This window comes from Rhipicephalus microplus, unplaced genomic scaffold (genome assembly GCF_043290135.1).
Source record: "Rhipicephalus microplus isolate Deutch F79 unplaced genomic scaffold, USDA_Rmic scaffold_24, whole genome shotgun sequence".
NCBI classification, from domain to species: Eukaryota; Metazoa; Arthropoda; class Arachnida; order Ixodida; family Ixodidae; genus Rhipicephalus; species Rhipicephalus microplus.
The window spans coordinates 3,607,435-3,621,890 of NW_027464597.1; the positions used below are offsets into that span (position 1 = coordinate 3,607,435).

Here is a 14,456-nt window from a genome sequence, read left to right on the forward strand (position 1 = left end):
ACAAAGGTTTCGAAGCTTCTTTCTGTGACCCAGCCTGCGTTTGTGCCTTCGTGTTTTCGTTCTGAACCATGACATTGCATCGCGACCTACAATAACCTTCCATAACCAATTCACCCAGAAGTGTAGAATTCTCTGGTACTGAGCATCTTTTTGTTTATTCATTTTTTTATAGAAGGCCCTGCTATTGCAGACCCATGACGCGTGCATGATTTTATGGTGCCTGTTCCTTGTAACAAAGCCTCTAAAAGGCACTAAAGAAATTAACTAGGCTCAATTATATGACACCAACATTTACGATGTGCATGACATAATAGACCCGAGCCGGACAAAATCATGAGCTAATGCGGAAATCTCCAAGTGTAGTCACCATCGTAACTTTTTTTTTTCTTACAAAAACTCCTCAAGTCAAGAATGACAGTTTACACCAGAAGAGAAGTTCTGCAACTCTCTTTGTCTGGGGAATACTGCCATGCGAAGACATTGTAAATATAGTAATGTAACAATGTCACATGTGGAGAAGTGCCGTATTCGATTTGCAACTTCGCAATCCGTGGCTGCAGCATATAGTTTGCCTCATGTACTGTTCATTTCAAGAAGTGGAAACTTAGATGGTTTTCTGCACCGCTAATCCAAAATCTGTGCTTCTGATTTAGCGTTACGCCAACTCCTGGTCAGCTAGAAGTTTTACAGAGTTGTGGTACTGAAAGGTGGATGTGCGTGTCATTATTGGCAGACGTTCAGAAACAACAAGGCTTGTTAACGCAACGTTGCAACTTCATTTAATGTGTGAATGTAATGTTTAAGAAATAATGAACACATACTGAAAGAATGCTCATCTTCCTCTGTCTCTGTTTTCTTTTGTGTATATTAATTTTTTGCACTCTATTTAGTAATAACAATTGTAGACCAACTAGCCCATCAGATTGTCTTCCTCATAACATGCAATGAATTAATCGGTCAATAAAAAAAGACAAGAGTAGTGCTCAGGCTAGAAAAAGCGTCAACCCGGGGAGACACATTTGATCACATTCGTTTTTATTTAATTAGTTACTGAACCTAACTTGCACAACAAATTCACGAACACAACCTTCGCACGTTCACGCTCTCACACACCACTGACGTAACCCACTTGACACCAACAGTCCACCACGCAGAATCACACGTATTTACAAAAAAGCACGCATGCCGTTGCTGAAGAGCACGCTGGCCGCACGAATCCACTCGCGTCGCAAACAGTCCTAGAGTTGCACGGCGCCACCCGGGCGTCATTCCAATGCCCTGTTCACCACAGCTTCGGAGGTCTCTTTGGAAATCTGAAACAAAGAAAATTAAAACAATGGGCTTGTGCGAACATCACAACCTTTTTTTTTTACTTGAAGTGAAGTCAAGGCAAATGGTAATTAGCACTGGGTGATTTCAAAGCAAACTCAAACAATAGCTAGATTTGAAACATAGTGGGGCGCAGAAGAAGAAAAGTTAGTTTCGTTGGGTTTTATGGCACAAAAGCAACAATGGCTATGATGCACCAGACACTAGGTGATTTTGATAATAGTGTTAAAATGTGAGGTGAAAAACAGATTTCTGTTTACAGTTTGTTTAAAAGACCTGCGGCCTCTAGAAACCGAAAAACATCCTGTATGGGAATAAGTGCATTTTCTGATAGTATTAACATTGGGTGTAGAGGTGTTTGTGTTCTGTAAAATCATTTCAAATAAGCGTGTCTTCTTTTTCCAAAGACTGGGCATGTTATTAAAATATTATTGATAGAGGTTCCTTGCAATGTTTGCATTCTGGCTGATCTCCGCGCAATAAAATGTTGTGGGTGAGTATGACCTATCCGAAGACGGCATAGTGTTACTTCGATGAAGCGCTTTTGGTGATTGCACGACTTCCATTCTTGTAGAATAGGCTTGACAATTTGAAGTTTGTTATGCACTTGAGCCTGCCACTCTTCTTGTCATTTTGCCCTAAAGGCTGTCCGACAACTGTTGGAACAGTCTCTCAATGGTGCCCTTATTTCTGCTATGCTTTGATGGCCTGTCCTTGTTGCTACCCTGTCTGCCTTTTCGTTTCCTGGGATACCAACATGGCTCGGCACCCATACAAGTCGGATTGTCTTGCCATTTTTCTCAGCTCTTTCTAGCTTCTGTAAAATGTCCCCGAGAAACGGTTCGTTTTCCGACCTTAAATGTAGGGCTTTTAATGCGCTAAGTGAGTCAGTGGATATGACAGCTTTTTTGTGATTTCTTGATGAAATTTCTTCAAGAGCAATTAAAAGAGCATATGCTTCTGCTGTGAAGATAGATACAAATGGCGGCAGTCTTATACATGTTTCTGAGTGTTTTGATATGACAGCACTTCCTGTATATTCTTGTGCTTTTGACCCATCAGTGTAGTATTCAAAGTGTGTGTTATATTTTTCTTGTACGGCTAGGAAATCCTGGATAATTTGTTCCTGTGGAGTTTCCTTCTTCTTTAAATGAGCTAAAGAAAGGTCAGTGTAGTGCGAAAAGTCCAACCATGGAGCCAGTCTTTCTGGCATTCGGACAACGCCTAGTGCCTGATTCGGTACTTTGTAGTCTAGACATATTTCTTCAAAGCACAGGAGAAGTGGTCTTATCATGTGCGGTCTGTTGTATTGTATTCTGGTACCGATGTGAGAGACAATATTGTGACATATGTGGCTTGGTTTCGATCGGGTTCTTAATACATAGGATACAGTAAGTAGCGCTCTTCTTTGTTCCAGGCAAGGCTCGTTGCTCTCGGCATATAAGCTTTGGACAGGTGAAGTTCTATACGCTCCAGTCGCCAAGCGCAATCCATGATTATGTATTGGGTCAAGACGTTTGAGGTAAGATTTTCTGGCTGAACCGTAAATAACGCTGCTGTAGTCAAGTATGCTGCCCACGATCGAGCGGTATATGCGTAAAAGGCAGACTCGATCGGCACCCCAGTGTTTCCGCGATAGTATTTTCAGAATGTTGAGCACTTTGTTTGCTTTCTTTTTTGTGTAATTCATGTGGGAAATGAAGTTTAGAGAGAAACGAGAAAAGAGGAAGTTTAGTTTCCTGTCAAAGACTGGGCCTAGGAACTGGTGTTCTGACTTGAGTGGCAGTACACTGTTGTTGATTTTAAGAACAAGGTCCGGATACAAGCCGCGCTTTTGTGAGAAAAGTAGGGTAATGGTTTTCCGGGTAGAAAAGCGAAAGCCGTTTTGATCTGCCCATTTGGTCAGTTTGTTGATGGTTAGCTGCAGCTGCCTTTCACATGTGAATATGCTTGAGGTTCGACATGCTATCTGAAGATTGTCAACATATAATGAGTGCATGATGGAGGGTGGGATTACTTCATTAACTGAATTCATTTTGACTACGAAGAGTGTAGTGCTTAACACGCAACCCTGCGGCACACAATTCTCTTGGACAAAAACACGCGATAGTGTGGAGCCCAACCGTACCTGAAAGTTTCGGTTTGATAGAAAGTCAGAGAGGCAGTCGAGCATTCTTCCGCGTATTCCGAGATTCGCCAGGTCTCTCAGTATACCGTACCTCCACGTAGTGTCGTAGGCCTTCTCCAGGTCAAAAAACACTGCTAGGCAGTGTTGCCTATGTAAGAAGGCCTCACGTACTGTGTGTTCGAGACGGACAAGATGATCGATCGTTGAATGGCCTTTCTTATACCCACACTGATGACCATCTAGTAGGTTCTCTATTTCAAGGGTGTATGTTAGCCTTATGTTTATTATGCTTTCGTATGATTTTGCCATACAGCTTGTAAGTGCTATGGGCCTGTAGCTACCCGGTGAAGTGGGTGGTTTTCCAGTCTTTAGAAATGGCACTATGGTTGCCATTTTCCATTTTGTAGGCATTTTGCCAGTTTTCCAAATCACGTTAAAGAACTTCAATAATGCTTGCACGGAAGCTTGAGACAGGTGCGCGAGCATTGTGTAATGAATTCTGTCTGGCCCGACTGCTGTCTTTTTTGCCGCCGAAAGCACAGTGCTTAACTCTTGTAGTGTCAAGGGAGCATTGTACAGCTCATCTAGGTTACTGGTAGTTTTTGTTTTTCGGTTGTCTGTTTGTATGCCAGAAAGGGTGGCGTGTAATTAGCGGAACTGGATATAGTGTAAAAGTGTTCGCCTAAAATGTTCGCCTGCTCCTCTAGTGATGCCTGTGTGCCTGGGTCTGTAAGTATGGGTATTGCGTATGAGGAGTAGTCGCCGCTAAATTTTCTAATTTGGTTCCACATTTTCTTGTATGTGGTTGTGCTATTGATTGTAGATATGTACTTCTGCCAGGACGATTTTTCTGCATCTCTACGAATATATTGTGCTTTTGCTTTAGCTTGTTTGAATGCGAGGAGGTTGTAACAAGTGGGGTACCTAGGGAAGTTGCACCATGCTTTATTTTGTAGTTTTTTGGATTTTGCACACTCACTGGTCCACCATGGCTTTAGCTTTCTTCTCACTAGTCCTGAAGACTGGGGAATAGCTTGCTCTGCCGCAGACAGTGTGCAATCGGTGAACTTGTCATTTATTTCATCTACTGTTAGGTGTTCAGAGAGCTCATCCTGTAGATTAGCTCTCTGTGTAAACAAAGGCCAGTTAGCTTTGTGAAGCTTCCAACGCTTTGGTCGAGAGCGTATGGTCGGAAGTGGTGATGTTAGTTTTACAATCGACGGTAGATGGTCACTACCGTAAGGGTTGTTTATTGTTTCCCATGTAAAATCAGCAAACAGTGAGCTAGAGCACAGTGCCAAATCCAAGCAACTCATGGTTCCTGTGCCTGGAGAGCAGTATGTTGGTGATCCAGTGTTTAAAACACACATTGTTCGTAATATAGTGAATAAGGAAGACGTTGATACCATCAGCTCAACTATCATCACCACAAGAAAAAGGCACGAGATCGACAATCGAGCACCGTCATCTGGGTCCATCTGCGTTCCCTTCGAGCTACCACCCGCTTGCTCAGTTCCTTCAATAAACCCCCTTTACAATTGGTGGATCGTGCTGGGTAACTACATCACCTACACCCTGAAACTCCGATCCCGCACCCTGCCGTCGACCATGCAAGTTGACGCTGCCCAACAGACACCACCTCTCGCGGCCGCTACTTGCCCCGGTTTACCAGCAAGACCCCCCGATCTTTTCGGGCGCCAAAGACCAGGACGTCGAGGACCGGCTGTATACGAAAAAGTCAATGGACCAAACAGGTGGGATGACGCTGCAAAGTTGAGCACTGTCAACTTTTACTTGGCTAATGTGGCAAAGCTGTTGTACACAAACCACGAATCCGTGTTCGAAAACTGAACCGCTTTCAAGCAGGCAATATCCTCGGTTTTCGGTCGCCCGGTCGTGCGGAAGTTGCGCGCCGAACAACCCCTGCCTACACGGGCACAAGAACCTGGCGAAACGTTTACCGCCTATATCGAAGATATACTCGATCTCTGCAGGCGCGTCGATGCCGCAATGAGCGAAAGTGCCAAAATCCAGCACATTATGAAAGGTGTCGATGACGACGTATTTCAAATGCTCCTTGCGAAGTCTCCTGGTAAAGTGTCTGAAGTTGTAACTTTCTGCCAGAGCTACGACGAATTGTGACGGCAACGAGCTCTCACCCGTCATCCATTTCAGCCTAATAACTAATCACTCGCTGCACTGGACGCCGTGCCTGACCACTCCCGCCTTCTAGCACAAATGAAAGGCTTTGTGCGTGAGGAGGTCGCACGTCAGCCTTCCCTCCTGCCGTTTCGTCAGCGCCAAGAGTTCCCGCAGCCGCAGCAAGAGTAACCACCGACCCCGTTAGCTCCCATGTTCCGACATGTGCTTCAGGACCAGATTGCCGAGACTATGCCAGTGCCCTTTCAGCAGCAAGTTGTCGCTGCGCCTCTTACTTATGCTGACGCAGTAAAGAGGCAGCAGCCACACCAGCTCTCGCCGTTCAATGGACTGCCACATGTCACCGCTCCTACTCAGTCTTCTGTCGCATGGGCCCCTCCCCTCGCTACTACAGCCCCGACTCAGCCGTATGTCGCGTGGGCGGCGCCCCTCGCTGCAAATGCCTGGCGAATGCGTGATAACCGGCCCATCTGTTTTGCATGCGGCGGCCTTGGCCATATCTCCCGATACTGCCGTCGTCGCGTGCCCGGCTACACAGACGCCCGATCCCGGATCAACTACATGGACCGACCCCCTTTTGGGTGTGAAAGTTCGGATCATCAGTCAAGCATGCCTTCCCGTGACTATCCGGCAACTTCGTCTCGTCATTCACCTTCACCCAATCATCGCTCCCTGTCACCCATGCGTCCCCGACCAGCCCCTCAAAATGAGGGAAACTAGCCGTCGCAGTTCAGGAGGCAAGATCTGCGCTACCGAAACGTTCATGTCCTCGCACTTAGCTGTCAAATATCGTCGAAGTTTTTGTTGACGGCGCCCATGCATATGCTCTTGTAGATACCGGTGCCGCTGTGTCTGTTATAGGCGCCAAACTTTTGCCGCAAGCTCCGAAAGGTGACCAAGCTGCTTGGTATGATGTCCCTATGTGCAGCAAATGGAGAACCTGTTCGACCTATAGCCGTTTGCACTGCCCAACTCACAATTGCAGAGGACCGCTACATTGTTGAGTTATTGTCCTTTCCTCCTGCTCTCATGACATAATACTTGGCTGGGTTTCCTATCGCGTAATCACGCAGTTATAGATTGTGCCCGCTCCGAACTTGAACTGCTTCTGTTGTTTGACCAGCCCTACGACAAGACGAATCGAGCCACACACAAGCTAGTTGTCAAATAAGATACTGACATTCCACCGACAACAGCTGTTTTGCTCTCTGTAGTCTCCGACGACATGCGTGATGAATTAGCATTTTTTGAGCCATCAAGCCTCTTTCTAAGTCGGAAACCACTTCTGCTTCCTTATTCAGCCCTCGCAATTTGTCATGGAACCAGTGCTATCTGCCTTGCCAATGCCTTTCCACATACCATCAAACTGTTTAAAGGCGAATCTCTTGGATGCGTACAGCCCATTAATAATGGACGAATTTTTACCGTGCCGCAAGAATCCTCGCAAAGTGACCTCGCCGCCGCCAGTGCTATTAACCACTTTGACTTACAGGCTTCGAAAGTGTTCGATTCGGCGATTGCAGACGGACTGTCACCATCTGAACGATCTGAACTCCTCCAACTGCTGTACCAATACCGCGAATCTTTCGATGTTGCTCAACCTTCACTTGGCCGCACTTCTACCACTCTACATTACATCGATACCGGCTCCCATGCGCCACTACGACAACGACCGTACAGTGTCTCTGCACCGGAACGCCAAGTTATTACTGAACAGGTGGACGGTATGCTGCAACACGGCGTCATTCAACCTTCACAAAGTCTATGGGCCTCACCTGTAGTGCTCGTTAAATAAAAGGACGGTTCTGTTCGCTTCTGCGTGGATTACCGGCACCTAAATAAGATCACTCAAAAAGACGTGTATTCTTTACCCAGGATTGATGATGCTCTTGATACTTTACAAGGTGCCGAGTCTTTTTTCATCATTAGATTTGCGCTCAGGGTACTGGCAGGTCCCTCTTGCAGACGCTGATCGAACAAAAACAGCCTTCGTGACACTCGACGGTCTATATGAGTTTAATGTCATGCTCTTCGGCCTCTGCAACGCGCCTGCCACCTTCGAGCGCATGATGGACTTGGTTCTTCGGGGTTCAAAGTGGCAAATATGTCTCTGTTATCTCGACGATATTGTGGTCTTTGCTTCAGACTTTGCGACACATCTCGAGCGCCTGAAACACGTCCTCACGTGCCTGAAGAATGCTCAGCTCCAACTCAACATCAAAAAGTGCCACTTCGCTGCGCGGCAACTTACGATTATCGGGCACGTCGTATCAAAGGACGGTATACTTCCAGACCCGGCTAAATTACGTGCTGTCGCCGACTTCCCCAAACCAACGACTATAAAGCAGTTACGGAGCTTCGTGGGGTTATGCTCTTACTTTAGCCGGTTCGTGCGCAACTTCGCCTCTATCATTGCGCCTTTGACCGAACTTCTAGGCAGGGCCACTGATCTTTCGTCATGGTCTTCTGAGTGTGACCAAGCCTTCTATATCCTTCATCATCTCCTCACTTCACCACCAATGCTGCGTCACTACGATCCTACGGCGGCAACTGAGGTCAAGTCAGTCAAGTCAAGTCAAGTCAAGTTTATTAAATAGTTCAGTTGAGTTACATGGTTAGCGTTATTACAGCAGGAGGTCCCAAAGTTTCAGAGAAACTGACAGGGGGACCTCCTATGGCTACATGGATGGGGTAATTACAAAAAATACAGCAATAGTATACGGTCTTGTGAGTATTAATGAATAATCTTGATTAACAATAAAAACACGATCAATACACAACATAATGGTAATACTCACTATTGAAAAATAACAAGGAAACAATCAAAAGCAAGTTAAGACAAAAAACAATATTAATGAACTCTACGTGACAAATGTAACACGTTTCATTATCAGTGTTATCAATTATACAATGGCAAATTGAAGTAGTAAAAAAGCACAGAACTGTGGAGAGCTATTAACAGTTAATTACACAAATCGGATGAGTTGATTAATTCCTGAACGTAATATTTCTTACTACGCGAAGTGAAAATATGGATGTTATGCGATGATTTCAATTCGAAAGGCAATGAATTCCAAATGGCTATGCTAGTAAATAAGGTTGAGAACTTGCCGTAGTTTGTCCTTACGGCCGGCAAAAGAAGATTATAGCACTGAGAAAACCTGGTGATGTTACCATTAGTTAAGTGACGATGATCAATGCATGCAATAAAAATGTCATGCGTGATGAGTCTAAAGGCGACAATAGACATTCTATGACAAAATAATTGTCTCAATGGGAGTATGTTAAGCTGAGAAAACAACGAGCTGCAGGAGAAGTAAAATGGGCTGAAAGTCATTAATCTAACTGCTTGATTCTGAAGTCGCTGCAAACGTTCGATGTGCGTGAAATATGTGTTGGCCCAAGATGATACGCAATACGAAATATGGCTATGAATATAAGCAAAATACAAAGTACGTATGATGTGAGGCGGAAAATAAGTTCGTGTCTTGATGATAACGTGAATACCAAATGCAATCTTTTTAGCGAGTGATGCTGCATGTTTATGAAATTTTAGTTCGCTATCTAAGATGACGCCAAGAAACCGCGCTTCACTGGAAATGTTTGTGACGGTATTACCAATGTGAAGGGAGGGTTGTATGTCAAGTGAAATGCGCGGGGAATGGAACAACATAAACACGGTTTTAGTAGTATTGATCTGAAGATAATTGGCCTGGCACCATAAAGTTATGTTATGTAAATCTGTGTTGAGGTCAGACTGGAGTGAAGAAACTGATTTAGATGACTGAAAGATGGTTGTGTCGTCAGCGTAAAGTATGCACTTGGTCCTTGTAAGAATTGTAGGTAGATCATTAATAAACATCAAAAATAAAAGTGAGCCTAAAATTGATCCCTGTGGAACACCGACGTTAATTAACTTGGGCGTTGAAAGATGGCCATTAACATGAACCATTTGAGACCGGTTACTGAGGTAGCTCTTAATAAAACTTAGTGGCGGACCAGACATACCAAATGATTCGAGTTTAGCAAGTAGAACGTGATGATTTATAGTGTCAAAAGCCTTCGTCAAATCGATAAACACAGATCCCACAAGTAACCCTCTATCAATAGCTTGTTTAATTTCCTCCGTTAGGGTAATTAGTGCCAGCTCAGTTGAATATCCATGACGGAATCCGAATTGTTGTGGAGATAAAAGATTAAATTTTTTCAGATAACGCATTAATCTAATGTGGAATAACTTTTCAATTACCTTACCGAAGAAAGGCAGGATACAGATTGGCCTATAATTCTGTACAAAAGTCTTATCACCCTTCTTAAAAACTGGAACTATTTTACCAGCCTTAAGGCAGCTCGGAAACACACCCGCTGAAAACAGCTTGTTAATAATTACTGCCAAAGGTGGGGATATTAAGTTTGAAACTAGCTTTACTTTAAAAGGATCAATATTATCTAAACCAGCACTTGTGGTCTTTAGTGATGTGATGACCTGAAGGACTTCATCTGCAGACGTGGAATGAAGATAAAAAGAATGAGTACACCGTGGTATATTGCGTAAATGACCTGGTGATTGCTGCGTATCCGCAGATGCGCAGAAATGCTCACTGAACGTGGCGGCCACTCTTACAGGGTCGGTGTACATTTCGTCGCCTTGCTTTATTTTTATTGTGGGATCTGAGCATTTTTTCATGTTCAAGAAATCTTTAATGATTTCCCAGCAGCGTCTCGTGTTACCCGTGTTTTTTACAATGAGATTCCGGTAGTAATTGCGCTTAGCACACCTAAGTAAGGAAGATAATGTTGCTGAGTATTTGTGAAAGCGGCATTTTAATGCGAGATTACAAGGCTGCGACTTTAGTTTCTTATGAAGGTTATTCTTTTTATTAATGGACTTCAACAACGAGTTGCTTATCCATGGATTTCTAGGGGAACGATACCACTTCGTGACAGTAGTGGAAGTGGTGGATGCATCTATACCTGAAGTTATTACTTCTGAGAAAGACTCAAAAGCCTTTTCTGCGCAGTCTAGATTAGTCACCGATGTCCAGTCTACTGTGCTAATTATTTGCACAAACTTGTCCGCGTCGAATCGGCGTTTCGTAGAGATGTTACTGGCCTTGGTATTTTCGGAGCCCAGAATAAAAAATACGGGATTATGGTCTGTAATGCTATGATCTATTACACCTGCTACGTGTTCAGTGGAAATGTTGGAGATAATATGATCTATTAGGGTATTCGAACCTAGTAAATCGTTTCTAGTTGGTGCTGAGATATGCGACGTAAAGCCATAGCAGTATAAACAGTTCATATATTCTAAGCACGATGCACTATCAGGATCAATAATGTTTATATTAAAATCACCACATAAGACAACGTTTTTATTTTCCCTCACTAGGTTATTAAGAATGATGCTTAACTGATTACAAAAATCGGAATACGACGATGAAGGTGACCGATAAATGGAAGCTATAATAGTACTACGGCTATTCAATGGTATAACACTATGGTTGAATTCAAGCCAAACAGATTCACATAAAATATTATTAAAGATTATGTCACTACGGCGTGTGTAGGTTAAGGATGAGTTGACAAGTATGGCACTACCGCCACCACGACAGAGCTCCTGATTACAGTATTCGGAATAATAACCTGGCAATCCGTACAAGTTATCCTCATTACCAGACAACCAAGTTTCAGATAAACATATGACAGAGAATGAATGTTTAAGCAAGGAAATCAACGCAACAAGGTCATCCTGGTGCTTTCTAAGACTGCGAATGTTTAAGTGAAGTAGTGATAGGGATGGTGACTTCTCGAGTAGCAATTCTGATGTTTGCTGGCACGAGAACGCAGCCATGTTGATCTAAGGTCAGTTTAAAATGGGGACTGATAAGATAACTAGGAGAATACTCGGAGATCTTCTGCACATGCAATTCGAAACACGCGACTCGGTCCACACGGACACCAGTGGTGTCGGCCTCGGTGCGGTTCTCGCGCAACGCAAGCCTGGATTCGCAGAGTATGTCGTCGCCTACGCCAGCAGAACTCCCACCAAGGCTGAATTGAACTACACCGTCACCGAGAAAAAATGATTGGTGATCGTTCGGGCACTTGTCAAGTTCCGCCCATACCTTTATGGCCGTACTTTTGATGTAGTAACAGTCCACCACGCATTATGCTGGTTGTCTTCGCTTAAGGATCCATCGGGTCGTCTTGCCCGTTGGGCTCTTCGACTTCAAGAATATGACATCCGCGTTGTATATCGTTCCGGCCACAAACATATTGATGCTGATGCACTATCGTGATCTCCCCTATCCCCGGAAATTGCATTTGTTTCCTCGGACAACACGTTGTCAGCTCTCGAAGACGACACCATCTCTTCTGCACAACGCAATGACCCATGGATCGCTTGGCTTCTTGACGCGTTATCCGAGGCACAGACACTTCCAACCACTCGAACCGTGCGCCGCCGGGCTGCACACTTCAGTATTTGGGATGACCTTTTGTACCGGCGCAGCTATTCAGCAGATGGTAGGAAATGGCTACTAGTCATACCCCGAACGCTGCGCTCTACTATCTGCGCGTCGTTTCATTCCCACCCACAATGTGCTCACGCCGGTGTTTTCAAGACCTACGAGCGTTTACGAAAAAGGTATTACTGGCGTGGAATGTTTACCTTCGTCCGCCAGTTCATTCGCGGTTGCCACGAATGTCAGCAGCGGAAAAACCCACCACATCCTGCAACAGGTTCATTGCAGCCCCTTCCATGCCCAGACCGCCCATTCGACCGTGTAGGAATTGACCTCTACGGACCACTACTATTGACAACGGCAGGCAACCGATGGGCTATCGTGGCTGTGGATCATCTTACACGGTGCGCTGAAACTGCTGCTCTCCCCACAGCTGCAGCACAAGACGTCGCAACTTTCATACTCATTCGTTTTGTGCTTCGTCATGGTCCTCCTGATGAACTCCTCAGTGACCGAGGGCATGTTTTCCTCTCTGATGTAATCCAAGCATCTCTTCAACAGTGCCATATTGCACACCGGAAGAGTACAGCCTACCACCCACAGACGAACGGTTTGACTGAGCGGCTTAATCGCACTGTGGGGGACATGCTCGCGACGCATGTCACTTCTGATCAAACAAACTGGAACCTCGTTCTCCCATTTGTAACATATGCGTATAACTCCGCTACGCAAGTCACTACCAGGTTTTCCCCATTTTTTCTCCTGCACAGTCGCCAACCATCGCACACCATCGACACTTTACCGCCATACTCGCCAGATCCCTCCGAATGCAAGCCTGTCTCGAAGCCGCTCGTTACACAGAAGAGTGCCGCAAGCTAGCCAAGCGGCTTACTACATCCGACCAACAGCGCCAGAAGGAGACCCGTGACGACGACCATCGTTCTGCACCAACATTTGTTCCTGGAGCATTTGTATGGCTGCATGTACCGCCCTGCGCCCTTGGTGTATCACCCAAGCTACTCTCTAATTATCATGGTCCCTACTGCGTGGTCGAGCGTACTTCACCCGTGAACTACGCCATTGAACCCCTCACGCCACCGAGTGACCGTCGTCGGCTTGGACGTGATATTGTTCACGTAAACCGTCTCAAGCCCTACTTCGACCCGCTTGTCCCTACGTGTTAGATTGCCAGGATGGCTTCAACTTTTTCGCCGGGGGTAATTATAGTGAATAAAGAAGATGTTGATACCATCAGGACAACTATCATCAACACAAGAAAAAGGCACGAGATCGACGATCGAACACCGTCATCTGGGTCCGCCTGCGTTCCCTTCAAGCTACCACCAGCTTGCTCAGTTCCTTCATTAAACCCCCTTTACAGTAAGAATAAAATCTTAAATTACCTGCCCTCTACTGTCTGTCTTTACACTCCTGCCATTAAAAAAGGTTTGGATAGCTGTTCTGCAATCAATTCTAGACCTTTTACAGTAAAATGTGTATGAGGTGGAATGTATATGGAACAAATAGTGATAGTTTTATGTGATAAAATGGTGACTGCGGCCAATTCAATAAAACTGTTAACTATAACTTCTCTTACCGCTATACCACTTTGGACAACAATGGCGACGCCGCCCGACAGCCGGTTGCTTTGTGAGCGGTCGCGACGTATAACAGTGTAACCTTTGAGTATTTTGGTGTTTTTTGGTCCCAGATTCGTTTCCTGCAAGCATAACGCTACAGGAGAGAAGCTTGTAAATATGTCCTTCATGTCGCTTAAGTTTCATGTCATGCCTCAGCAGTTCCAATGGATGATGTATGCCATTACGTGAAATGATGTGTATAAAATTTAGTATTTCGAGTTAGTTGTGCATAAGCTACAAAGCGACGCTATTCGTGTGCTTCGTCACTTCTTTTTTTGTGGAACCGAAAATGTGTTTCGGCTCCCTTTCCCTTCTTTGCAGGAAGGGATGATGGGCTGCCTGATCGCCCTGCTAGTTGGAGCAGGGTCTGTCAGGCTTTCAGTGTCCGATGGACTCACATCCATGGACTCAGCACCACCAGGGTGCTCAACAGTGCTGGTGCCCGGCGAGGATGCTGGCCTCCTCAAGGGAGGCTGGCATCTCGGCACCTTTGTTGAGACCTCTTTTGCCTCGAAATTAGGTTAGCTGGCACCAACACTGGTCGAGGCTTTGGGGCCTCCCTGAGAAAAGGCACTTGGTGCCTTTTTCGCTCTTGTCTGGGGGACGGACCGTGGTCACTAGGTCCTGGAGTTCAACCTGTGTGCCTACAGAGACCGTCGGCGGTGCCTTCGCACCGCTTCAGCGTAGGTGCTCTTTTGGGCAAGAACCACTCGCTTGCGTGCTTCTAGATAC

The 14,456-nt window shown here is 45.3% G+C and overlaps 1 protein-coding gene across 1 annotated transcript in view; it reads right to left on the minus strand.

Moving 5' to 3' along the window:
* Positions 1–1,018: 1,018 nt before the first annotated feature.
* LOC119181065 (TBC1 domain family member 7-like) overlaps positions 1,019–14,456 on the minus strand; it is a 62,592-nt gene continuing 49,154 nt past the window's right edge. Inside the window, exon 6 of the mRNA XM_075884137.1 lies at positions 1,019–1,313. Coding sequence (XP_075740252.1) covers positions 1,266–1,313 — 48 coding nt within the window. The 3' untranslated portion in view covers positions 1,019–1,265. The remainder of the gene's footprint in view (positions 1,314–14,456) is intronic.